The sequence below is a fragment of the Mustela lutreola genome, chromosome 6 (assembly GCF_030435805.1).
Source record: "Mustela lutreola isolate mMusLut2 chromosome 6, mMusLut2.pri, whole genome shotgun sequence".
Classification (NCBI taxonomy): domain Eukaryota; kingdom Metazoa; phylum Chordata; class Mammalia; order Carnivora; family Mustelidae; genus Mustela; species Mustela lutreola.
Genome location: NC_081295.1, coordinates 8,880,133 through 8,892,845, shown reverse-complemented (window position 1 = coordinate 8,892,845; position 12,713 = coordinate 8,880,133). Strand labels below are relative to the sequence as shown.

The 12,713-nt window shown below is 48.7% G+C and overlaps 2 protein-coding genes across 9 annotated transcripts in view; one reads left to right on the top strand and one right to left on the bottom strand.

The window, feature by feature from the left end:
* TMEM181 (transmembrane protein 181) overlaps positions 1 to 4,062 on the top strand; it is a 68,033-nt gene extending 63,971 nt beyond the window's left edge. For all 8 annotated transcript variants that reach the window (XM_059176648.1, XM_059176644.1, XM_059176642.1 and 5 more), the window contains 2 exons: positions 378 to 444; positions 842 to 4,062. In XM_059176648.1, coding sequence (XP_059032631.1) covers positions 378 to 444; positions 842 to 920 — 146 coding nt within the window. In that variant the 3' untranslated portion in view covers positions 921 to 4,062. The remainder of the gene's footprint in view (positions 1 to 377; positions 445 to 841) is intronic.
* Positions 4,063 to 4,730: 668 nt separating this feature from the next.
* Positions 4,731 to 12,395, bottom strand: DYNLT1 (dynein light chain Tctex-type 1). The gene is made up of 5 exons (XM_059176649.1): positions 12,275 to 12,395; positions 8,981 to 9,022; positions 5,908 to 6,031; positions 5,416 to 5,493; positions 4,731 to 5,126 (listed from the first exon to the last, which is right to left on the bottom strand). Exons 1-5 carry the CDS (start codon positions 12,299 to 12,301, stop codon positions 5,056 to 5,058), a joined length of 342 nt encoding a protein of 113 aa, XP_059032632.1. The 5' UTR covers positions 12,302 to 12,395; the 3' UTR covers positions 4,731 to 5,055.
* Between the last annotated feature and the right edge of the window lie 318 nt (positions 12,396 to 12,713).

The following is a 12,713-nucleotide window of genomic DNA, read 5'->3' as shown; positions in this document are numbered from 1 at the left end:
AGCCACCCTGCGGCTGCAGTGCTGGGCCCCATAGCCTTGGCCGAGGGATGAGGTAGGCGGCTGGGTGGGGGGGGGGTGCCCAGTCGTGGTGAGAACCCGGCGCGAGCTGCCTCGTTAGGGCACAGGAAGGGAACAGAGCATCCGTTAGAGGGGGCCGGCACACAGGCATGTCCCTCAGCCGTGTGACACCAAGTCTGTTGAGTACTAGCACCCTGGCCATTCAGGGAAAGCCAGAATGTGAGAGGATTCGTTCAGACCCCACAGATAATGAACGGTGGAAGCTGGGATTGGAATCGCACTCTTGGGCTTCTTTCCTTTCTCTGTAGCAGCCCACCTGCCCGGGCTAATTGCATAAAAATGCTTCTGTTGGCTTCCAGAGTCCCAGCTGAAAGACAACCCTGCCTTCTCCATGCTGAATGACTCGGACGATGACGTGATCTACGGGTGAGTCACCGCCTCCCCGAGCATTCGGCCTGCTCTTGTGCATTTACTGAACAGGCCGCCAGTCATTCTAAAGTGATTTTCAAGGCTTTATGATGTTTCTTTCACCTGGGAGTGTCCTGCGATCCCACGAGGTTCTGTTTTCACATTGCTCTGACTAGACTGAATGGTATTCCCTTTTTCTGAACACAGCCTGGGCGGTGACCACAGGAGGACCTGTTCTTCCTGGCGGTGGGCCCCGGTGCTTCTTGGGGGGCGAGGGTGGGCCGTGGGTGATAAGAAATGGGGAGCGCAGGGCTGTGAAACACCTTCTTGCCAGAATGGCACATCAGTGTGGAAGAGAAGAACAGAGGAGGAGCTATCAAAAGCCGAATGGCATCAAGGGTCTCTTTTGTGACAGGAGTGACTATGAAGAAATGCCCCTGCAGAACGGCCAGGCCATCCGGGCGCAGTACAAGGAGGCCTCCGAGAGCGACTGAGCCCCGGGCCGCTGGAGGCCCAACGCTTTGCCGAGGCGCTGCTTCCTGGCCTTCCCCGCTCCTGCTGGTGTTTGGGCTTGTCTCGTAAGCAGAGATTTCCTGGTCCTCATCTGTTTATGTACTTTTGAAAGGAAAACGAAAACCAAGGAGAAATTTAAACATTGGGCCAAATTTACTTAGATTGGCTGCATTTGAGAAGAGAGGTTCTGATAAGTGTAAACAGCCAAATCCTTTTTCAAAGATTTCAGATGAGAAAGAGTTCATTTTTAGTGATGAGGAGGTAGTTATTCCTGTTTTTAGTAGAGTTATGTTTTGTTTTGTTTCAATAATCTGCTGATTCCGAGTCCATGGAAAGAAAGCCCTTATGAATGCTGTCATCGGCATGGTGGCCTTCTCCTCTTTCTTCACTGCCCTGTGCCAGTTTCAGCCCTTTAAGCTCAAAGGGAAGCCTATTTCTGTGCCTGTCTCACGAGGGCAGTCCTTCCCCATCGAGTCCTTCCCCACTTGGTAACCAAGTGTCCCAGGTGACGAGTAACTCCCGTCGCTGGTGTGAAATGCCTGAGTAATGGCTTAGGAAGTGGTGGGCGAGCAGGTTCTAGTCTTGCACCACCACCACCGGGCAGAGCTCGGGTCGTGGGGCTCAGAGGAGGACTGGCTGAGATTTCTAAGGAAAGGGTAAGATAACTGACGAGTGCCAGCTCCAGGGAAGAGGTCTTGCTGCCACAGTTTTCCAAGAGACTGTGTACACGCGTGTGCGTGTGAGCGGGTACGTGCATGAATGTGAACGGTTGTCACTGTGGCTGGGAAGAGAGGATCCGCCGCAGTTCCTGTAAGCTGTCATTTCTATGACTCCTTTAGAGAGAACACCCCATGGAATATTTTTTTGTGTGAAAGCTAAACAAAGGGTTGATATATTTTAGACTCTTTACTGTGAAAAAGTTTTTCAGTTTCACATTTGAAGCCTAGATAAAAGGAAGGAAAACATTTTCGATGACTCATGGCAGCACATCCCTGGGTAGAAGGTCACTTGCTGGGAAGCGTGCCCCGCCCTCCAGCGGCCAGGGAAGAGGGCCTGCTCTCAGAGAGGAAGGTTGTCTCCAGCTGCTCAGTCTGTGGCATCATAGAAGGCCCCGGAGAGCTGCCAGTTCCTTTACGTCAAAGACTGCGTAGAAGTCCGCTGTAGAGATCTCCTTTCCCTTTCCTCTGAAGTAACGTCTCTCTTGAACCATTGACCTACGGTCACAGCTAAGCCCCTGATGGACGGCGTCGGGGCAGACGCAGCAGGTAGGAGAGGTTTGTGCCGCTCCGCAAGCAGGACCTGCCTTGTCTCCATCTATGCATTAACTCTCAATCGCTCAAAATTGGATTCCACTTTAGGTAAGGCTGGGCCCTTCTTCAGGTTCACGAGAGACTTCATTACGACTTCACATCTTTTTGTTTAGTTTAAACTTTAGTGATAACGTACCTTTAATACGGATTCCATTTGTTTTTAAAACCTTGTAAATATAAAAGTTTGAATTAAAACAACTGTTATTATTGCAAGGGTAATTCAAGTTTACATGGTTTTTACATTTTCAATGGTGTGATGACTTTTTTGATTCTGTGTACTCCAAGGTACTGGAAAAGTTTTTCTTTTACCAAATTTTTTCAACTTCTACTAAGTATAATTTAATGTAAATTGATGAAAACTTGTGCTAATTAATGTATTCTGTGATATAGTTTACAAGTTATAATTATTAAATGTCCATAATTTGGAATGCTGTTATTTATCAGTAAATGTAAATTATTTGAGGCATTTAGCCATACACATCAGAACTTTTTAACCTGTCTGCGTTCTGTAGTATAATTATATTATAAACTGATGACCGATACCATCATACTTGATTCTTCATGGCATCAAGTCACTGAAATGAAAATATGGGAGTATTTATTTACTTTTTGTAACTAAGTTGGAAACAAAAAATGATAAAAGGAAGTATGTAAGGGGAAAATGATTCTCGTTAAATCCTGCATTTTCAGTCTCCGTTGTGTCATGTGTATCAACATATTACATACTCCATGTAAAAATTTGCTTAAAGTATACAGCATTTAGCATGTAGTATATATGCCGTAGGTATTAGGTTGAAACACTAAAGTCTGCCAGAAACTTTAGACAGTAGCAAGAAAATTGTTTTGTTTTTTCTTGGAGAGTATCAGTTTTGCAAACTTCAGTTGTAAATTCAAAGGGCTGACTTTAGTTCTTCCATGGTAATGGCTTGAATAACATCATCTTTGGGATAATTTTTTACACTGGTCCAGTCTAGGGGAACCTGGAAGATGACCGCACGTATTCAGCTTCCCTAGGGAGAGCATCATTATCCGTGTGGGTAATAGGTCTGCTTGATTTATTATTAAATCATTACAGCAGTGAAGTGATGCAGTTTTCTCTCTCTTAAGCCCCATTTGAAAGGCTAGAGAAGGGGATATATAAAATATATTCAAAGTTTGCAAGAGTGTTCCTGTACATAATAAGATTGCAATAAAAGCTTAGAGACATTACGTAAACTACCAGCCCACTAAATGGGCAGGTTACAAGACAACTGTCACCAGCCTCAAGCATTCCATGAACTACTTACTGAAGGTGCAGTTGTGTTAAGTCGGTCACGGTATGATCAGTGACTTATTTCCTGGAACCCTCCTCCCAGGGAAAACCATGGAAGCTCAGAGACAGGATGGTGAAAAGGGACATCTAGTGAGTACAAGTTAAGTCACTAAAGAATATTTATGTATTTTGAGGATTTTAAAAACCAATTGCCTTAGAGGTTAGACTTTTGGGGGAAAAAAGCTACGAATCTTTTCCCCAGGCCCAAGGGAAGTCGCTTTAGTCTGTGACATCTTGTTACCCTGTTCATGTTGACTTGACATGTTTTAGATATACTGGTAACTATGATACCACACAGTGAAACAGAATTTTCTGCTACTGAAAACTGCCTTTTTACAAAAAGATTGTACATATTTGTAAAATAAAAACAACTTGAAGTTCAAAGGGAAAGCTAGAACTCTGTAACAGATCCTGGAACTGTGTCCATGAGCACAGGAACCCCTGACGACAGAATGATCATTGTATTCAATCAAAAGTGAATAAATATTTATGGCAAACTTACACTTGGGAATGGCTTCATTGTGAAACTTCCTTTCTGGTAAATATTAGTGAATTTTACATACTCAGTCCTTTCTTACGGCATTTGTTTGCTCCTGCGTGTGTTCATTTGGCCATTCAGGCATGAGTGCTTTAGGGCCAAAAGTAGAACTTTCTTGATTTCAGCAAGTGGACACAAAGCATGTCTTTATTCCTGTGTGAATGTGGCCCGTGGATGAGCGCTGAAGGTGAGGTCACAGACTGGCGCTTGGGCCCCCCCCCCCCGCCCCTTAGATGACCCCTTTCAGTCCATCAGATAGCCTCCCAACGTGGTTTCTGTGTAACACCAACTTATATAAGGGCCTAATATGGACACAAAACAAATGCCGGTGAAAGCATGAGGGAGGCCCTGCAGCTGACCAGGGGAGGAGGCTGGAGCAGAAGCCGCGCGCCACGGCCCGGGCAGTGCGTGTGGCCAGGAGCCCCGGCTGCAGCAGGGACCAGCCGGCCGGCTCCGGAAGCTGCAGGACCCTGCACCCGCGGGTCCACGCAGCACACCCTGCAATCGACAGGACCCACACAGACCGTAACTCTTCCTTTTTGTTCTTGCAGTTTTATAGATTCTAAAATCACTAGTGAAGTTGGAAGAATTCATGTGTGGTATCATTTAGACTCTGAAGAAAAACACAAACTTCAAAGTGGAATAATTTATTATTCTAACCAAAGTACAAAGTATGGAAAATTAGTGTATCTGAAAGAGAGAAAGTTTCAAACTAGCAATTTCAGTTTTTAGCACCTTTGAAAAGAAATATTCAGAGTTAAGAGAGTGGCAGCAGAGGCCTAAGCACCCAGGATGACAGTCCTCGGACTTGGCTATGCCGTTCACAGAACAGGGCAGTCACCTGGCTGTCCTCGACGCCGTGAGCGCCACGAGAGAGGAGGAGGAAGGTGCTGGCCGGGGCCCGCGGCCGTGGGGAGAGGAGGCGCGCGCAGGCACGGGCGGAGGGCCGGCGAGCCTCAGATGGACAGCCCGAAGGCGCTGACGATGCAGTACATGGTCTTGTTCTCCCACCGCACGGTGCAGCTGCCTGCGGGGAGAAGGCACGGAGCTCAGCCCAGGGAGCCGGGGGCGCAGCGCCCCGACCTCTCACACTTCTGCACGGCCCGCGAACAGAGAAGGCCGCTCCGCCTGGGCTCTCTGCGCGGTGTCAGCAGGGGGCTCTGGTCGGCATGCACCCCGAGACCGCAAACATCCACGTACGAGCTTCAGAAAACCCTGCCTGGAAAACTCTAGGTCTCAGCGGGGTGGAGGAGGCACCACACGGCCTCAGGGAAAGGCCCAGGACAAGCGTTCACGGAGCAAAGGGGAGACCATACCGTCCGTAGAGCTGTCCCAGAAGCAGGAACTCGCCGTGTGCAGCCCCGCTCCGTTCTTCTGCATAATCACACAGGTCACTTCAACGAAAACAAACGTTTGTTAGAGAAATCTACTTGGCAACACACCTTTCTCTTCACCTACTCTCAGCATTCGGACATGGATCCCGTGATAGGTGTCCGTGGAACAGTCACCGGGACACACTGGCCCTGTGACAGTGGCACGCCACAGCCTGCCCCATCCTACCCCCCATGCCTGTTCCCCAAGAGTCTGGTGTGAAGTGCTGGGAAGTCCGTGACGTGTGCCCTGCAACTGTTCCAGCTGCCTGCCAGGCCCGCCGGGGGTCACGCGCACGGCACGGGGGGACCTGCCCCTACTGCTGTGCACATGCTCTGAGGTCACACGCCGCTGCGCCTCTCTTCTGACACCAGTCCCGCCCCTCAGCAGTGCTTCAAGAACCCCCGCAGTATGTACGAGAGGCAGAGGTGCATTACCGATGTACTTAAATGGCTTTCCCAGCTTGGTGAGTTGGCTTAAAGTTTGTTCTACTACGTTTGTGGTCCACTGATTCACTTTGCTGTGCTGGTAGGCATTGCCACCGATCGCGCTCTCTATAGCCTGGAACACAGAGCAGAGGTCACTGTTTGCAGAAGAGGCCCAGCGCCCTGCAGCAGGTCCCGCAGTTCCTCACCCGAGGACTGTGTTAACATAATCTGCCTGAAACGGGAGCATAAGCCATGAGCACCCTTCGCAAATACACCTTTAACAGCGTCCTCCTACATTAAGTGTTTTGTTTGTTTGTTTGTTTAAGATCTTATTTATTTGACAGAGAGACAGTGAGAGAGGGAACACAAACAGGAAATGGGAGAGGGAGAAGCAGACTTCCCCTGAGCAGGGAGCCCGATGTGGGGCTCAATCCTAGGACCCTGGGATCATGACCTGAGCTGAAGGCAGAGGCTTAACAACTGAGCTATCGAGGTGCCCCTCATTAAATAAATTTATATCATTTTCTAAAATCCACACTTATATAGGATCTGTCAATTTTTAAAAACATGTTGACTGAATTTACTGTCGACTGTTGTACTTGGTACCTGGAGATAATCTTTTTTTTCCTACTGAGGCTAGAAAATATTCTCCTTTGCCGATTCCTTTCTTAAAAGTATAGCAGACAGAAAAATCCTTACTGGTTGTACAACTAACAACATATAAACCTACCCAAATAATCATGTCTCCGAAAATGCTTCCTTTATCCCACATTTTCTGGGAATATGTTAACACTTAAGTGTACCTTTCAGATAATAAAATACGAGCCCTATATATTACAATAATTATTTTAAGCTTATGATGAATTTTTCTGTTTGAAATTGTTTCTTTCCATCCTGCATCCTGGAGAGGGTTCAGAGTTTACTCAGGAATACATACGGCCGCTTGCCCCTACTCTTGCCCAAGTTTGTAGTTAGGCTATTACCATTTTATGATTTTCTGGGCCTCTTTATGCTAATGCCAGTGTGCCTGCCTCTAACTAAGTGGCTTTCTTCTCTACCCCTTTTCTAGCAAGAAACCAGAAACCTGCATTCTGATGACAGTTACGACCTAAAATCATTTGAGGAAGGCCCAGTTCTGTCCTCAGACACGGAAAGAGAAAGAGTCCCGGGGTCTGAGTGTGTACACTCGAGATGCATTAGGGTCTACTGTCTGGGACAAAAGCTCAGTGATCTTGCTTTTGAGGAACAAAGAGCTACCTATAATCACACCCTGATTTCTACCCATTTATCCTGGGACTCTGAGCAGTCATTAAACACACCTCATTTAGCTTCTGGCCTTCTCCTGCACCCCCCACCCATTATCATAGCTTCTTCTCATCCTCTGACATGTTCTGCCCCCTCCCCAACTCGGGACAGAATGAGGTATGGCGACATAGGTGCTCCTAGTTTAAAAGGACCTGGTTATTACTAGATCTGGATATTGGTCAAAGAAGTTGGGGGGTGATGAGGAAGAGGGGGGCATTGCTAAGCCGAACCTCTAACTTTGGCAGCTCTCCCCACATACACTTTGCAATTCACTGTTTTTCAGAGAGGGAGGAAAACTCCCCTCCAATTTTGGACTCACCCGAATCTATTACTGCGCAATCCTTAAAAGAGCTCAAGGGAAGAATTAACCTATTGCCAGGGGCAAAAAAGCTGTTGACACCAGTGACCATGGGAGAGAACCACAGCAATGTTACTTGATGCTTTCGTGGAGACTGGAAGAGTCTACGTTCAACTGCACTTGTTGCCTGGCAACTGAGTCAAACACGATGCTGAAAACAAGTGAGACCACAGGGGACCTCGCAGCAAGCCATCCCCACTTCTCACAGTTCAACTGCGGCTCCAGCACCTTCTTGCTACCCACCCCCCGCCCCTTGTTCCATAAGAACACTGTGCGAAAACAAAAGCGAACCGTTACAGATTCTGAACAACAACTAGAAAATCACCTGTGCTGGCAAATAATGCATATGGTAGAACAAGATCATTTTGCTTTTTGGTATTGGTCACAAAAACAGGCTGTGGTTCTTCATCACTGTGGCATTAGATGATAATCTGCATTAGAGTCAATTCCAAATTACACACATACTCTCAGCTGGCACTTTAAACTTTGATCATCTAATGGCTTTCCTCTGGCTGATGGCTTCAGTCTGTGCTCAATTTACTCAGGAAGAGAAGGGACTAATACGGAAAATCCTTCTGGCCTCATTCCCGGCCCAGGACTCTGCACTACTCCGGGCCCATCTGCTTCATTTCAGTCCTCAAACACACCATACACGGTCCCGCCACAGGGCCTGTGCGCATGCACACTTCCTGGAATGTCTGCCCCTCTTTTTGCGGAGTTAACACGACTCCTGCTCATTCTCCAGATTCTCGCTGTGAACACACCAAGTGAGTCAGATCCTCCCAGCACCATGCACGGTGGCACACGGTACACACAGGGAATCCACGGTTACATTTTCCAGTGTGATGATTTGGGAAGTGCCTGCCTGGGCCCGCCCTATACTGTAAACCCCTTGACAGTCAGTCCCTAAGGCCCCCTTGATACGTATTTTTCCAATGAATGAAGAACAAATACCCTATTTTGTCTTCCACTGCCATCATGTAAGGGAGGTACCATGGTGAAAAATGATGGAACAGGTAGTTCAGGAATATAAGACAAACGGGTAAGCCCCACCTCGATCATCAGGTCGTAAGTAACTGGAAGTTAATCAGTTTTTTATATTCACTCTTTATTTGACACCAGAAACATTTACTTGTATACCATGACCACAAATCTTTTATGTTAAAACATTACAGAATTAAGTCTTGGTAATATTCAATAATAATGCTAATATATTACTCTTCCTGTCTGGTTTAAAATATATAATTTACATAATACGGGAGTAATTCTTATCTACATATTCACTGAAGTAAAAACTGTTATTTGAAATGCCAAAACACATAGGCTCAGTTGAAACAATTCCAAGATAGTATTTAGCACATTATTTTCACTCATAAAGCCATTAATCAACATTTTAAAAACAAGCATTCTTCCTCTTACCTCTTTTACAATGTTGCTCACTTCATCGACGACAAAAGCAGTCTGTAAGCAAGAAAATTAGTTAAGTTTGATGGCTTTACAAGATCGGTTTCCACTGCACTGATTAATGCAACGTTAGGTAATGAACACGATTTAGAAATGAGGACTTAGAAAGAACCAAACTAAATTTCCCATTTTACCAAGAGACTGAGAAATGCCGAGTGGCTCTTTGAGGATCACAGGGCAGGTGAGAGGCCGTCAGGAGTCTAGAGTATGTATATAACTTAAAGGGCTTTGGTTTGCTTTAATCATGCCATGGACCAAAAGGCTGACCTGACTAGATTCAATCTCTCTCTCCACTTCAACTGGCTGAATAGCATCATTAACAAACCAGAAGTTCAACGAGTTCCTTGAGTTTTGTTTAAATTAGCTGACACCTTTCCTGATGTAAACTGATTAGGAGGTTTGAAACTTAAAAACGTTTTGTTTTGTTTTTATCTACCGTTAGTGATAAAGTATACAATACTACTACTTCCCCAGAATTATGTGTCCTTTTTAATGCTGTCCTACTTCAGGACAACACTGGCTGCTGGCACAGCTGTTCTCCACCAGTGCCTCAGGGTGAGCAGGGAGGTGGCTGCCACCAGTAATCTAATGGCAGGAGCTTAAAGATGGTTTTCTTTTTACACAGGGTACATTTGAAAGGGCACAAGATTCTGAGTGCTGCGAACAGTACTTAGCTCTGGACATTCATTCCTTCTAGAGGGCAGCCCCAGGCCCTCAGTCATTGTGAATCCTGGTGGAATAAAGTCAGAGTGCCCTGCTTCTGGCAGTGAGCTTTCCTGCCTGCTGGATGCCAACTACCAGGGCTCTGTCCACGCTATGCCTTTTCTCTCCATAGGATCGAGAGCAGACTGCCTGGAGCCCTCTCACTTGCTGTACTCACGAGCTGGCATGCTTGCAGACAAAGCCAACTCGCCAAATGAATGAAAATTTGCAGTATCTTACAGATCAAATGATTTGAGATTTAAAGGATCCTTCCAGGGACTTTCATGATACTAAATCATATGGAAATGTTCCTGTTTAACTAGCCATGTGGCTAACTAGGAAAAAGGTTGAAGGGCATTTCAGTGGACTTTTAGTGGAAAAGTGGACTTGTACAGAATCCCCTGAGCAGTTTCAGCTTCTTTAAGAAATAAGAATAATAAGCTGAGAGTAGTCTTATAAAAGTCCAGGTATGTACATGAAGTCAGAGGCTATGCAGGAAAGGCTAGTTCAGAAGAGAGTGGCATGGATTAGCAAATACCTAAGGCACCCCTACTAGAAAAAAGTCAAGGTCTCATCCTCCTAAGGGCCTAGGCCTTTATCTCCTGTAAACAGACACTCTGTTCAGCCCTTCAATTTACAGATCTGCAAGTGAGATCTGGAATAATGAAGTCCCTTAGCCACCCCACTTGGTGGGAGCCAGAATTAGAATGCCAGTATTTTTTTTTAAGATTTTATTTATTTATTTGATAGAGAGAGATCACAAGTAGGCAGAGAAGCAGGCAGAGAGAGAGAGAAGGAAGCAGGCTCCCTGCTGAGCAGAGAGCCCGATGTGGGGCTCGATCCCAGGACCCTGAGATCATGACCTGAGCTGAAGGCAGCGGCTTAACCCACTGAGCCACCCAGGCGCCCCTAGAATGCCAGTATTAAGAGGTTTCTCTTACAGTGTCATTTCCCCTTTTTTTGTTTAAGTTTTATGGCTAGTCCTATAATAAAGCTATTTTCCTAAATTAATTAGTTTATGGAGAAAAAGCTTTTCCTTTGCTAGATGCTCCTGAACCATGTCTTCTCATAATTACCCACTGGTTGTTTGCAGCATTCAAACACTGATACCACACGGCCATTCGTGGTACTTGGGAAATCAGATCAAAACTGAAACTCTAGCATCAGTCCTTAAGTCTTAGATGTTTTCTTTCCCCTCCCAACACTCCTGCTTACACTGTTTCAAAAATGGTAAAATATCAAACCTTACCAACTTCAACTATAGCGTTTATTTTTGACAGTCTGCATAATATGTAGGACTCAACTTATTTCAATTTCAACGAGAATTATTACTTAGCAAGAACAAAACGGGCAACTATTTTTCTATAATAGCCCCCTTCAGCTACCCTCCCTGGATGCGTGTTAAACTGAAGGAAAGCACGCCGTTAGAATAAATGCAAGTAATGGTGTGGTTTACTCTGCTTCTTCACTGAGGCAATGAGAGATTGTCTTTCCCCCACAAATAGGAGCTCTCACACCGACATCTCAGACTCAAACTGAAAATGAAAATGAAACTTAAGCAGCCGTGGTGGGTGTAAGCACCGAACTGAAGAATAAGGTTCGGGCCGGCAGACAAAGGCTCTCCCACAGGGCACTTCTGCATTTGTCACACAGCCCGAGACCTGAACGATGCGACTGCATCTGCGTGTCACGCGAGCACGTCACTCCGGAGTCTTGCACTAAAACATGAGCAGACACACCTGCGGCCTTCAGTCTTCCCCACCCGCAGACGCGCAGCACCTAGTGCAGGCTGGGGGTCTGCACCGCCGAAGAAAGGGAGGGAGAGATAGCAGCCTCCTGGCGGCCCCGGCCGCGTGGAGCAGGGTCGGGAGGGGCAGCAGGGCGGCGGGCGTGGAGAGGATCGGGGGCCGTGGCGGGGCTGCACGGAGCCAGGTTCCGCGGGCAGCGGGAGTGAGGCGGGGCAGGGGTGTGGCGGGTCCGCGCGGAACCCAGACTCCGTGGGGCGGCGGGTGTGGGGCGGGGGCGTGCCGGGCCGGCGCTGGGCCAGGTGCGGGGAGCGGTTGGCCGAGGGGGTGCGGCAGGTCGGGGGCGTGGCAGGCCCGCGCGGAACCAGGCTCGCGACCCGGCGGGGCCAGGGGCGCGGCCAGCACCGGCTGGCTCGGGACACGGGACGGGCAGGGGGCGCTAGGGACGGGAGAGGCCCCGCCCCAGGAAGAAATCCCAAGGCTGCGGCACCCCTCCCGGCAGAAGGACGGGGCGCACGCCGCCGCGCGGGGAGCCCCGGCCCAGCCCCGAGCCCCGCCCCCGGGCCCGGCGCCGAAGCCCCGAGCCCCGCCCCCGGGCCCGGCGCCGAAGCCCCGAGCAGGCCGGGCCGGGGGTCCCCGCGCAGCGCTGTGGAGGGCGCCGGTACCGTCAGTCTGCCCCGGAGACTGCCGCCGCCCACGTCCAGACGCGGCCTGGAAGCCCACACACGCCCTTGGCTGTTGCCGCCCACTTGCGCCGGGCGTTCTCGGCCTTCACCCTTCCAGTCCCCGAGCCGGCGGTTACCTCCTCCGCAGCCTGGTAGTCTTCCATCTTCCCTCCTGCGCGTCGCCTCCGCCTTCCTGAGTAGCGCGCACTGCGCAGGCGCACTCAGGCTCCGCCCTTCGACCTCCCGCCCCGCCCCGCGCCCCCACCCCCACCCCGCTCCAGTCCCGTCCCGCTCTAGAGCTCCTCCCACGGCCGAGTAGCGGGGCTGGGGACTCGGGATCCGCCCCTCCTCGGATCCTCCCCCACCCCACCCCGCCCGGGTGGTTTCCCTGGGAACCCGCTCAGTATCCCCGCGGCTCACAGGACCGCAGCAACTAAAACAAAACAAACGTGCAAAAGCCATTCTCCTGTCCGGCCCTGTCCGGCCCTTCCCTCCAGCTTGCACTGTGTGGGCTAATTTGAACAGTCGAATGAGTTCGGACATCTATTAACAAATTGTAAAGGGATTTCTGAATAT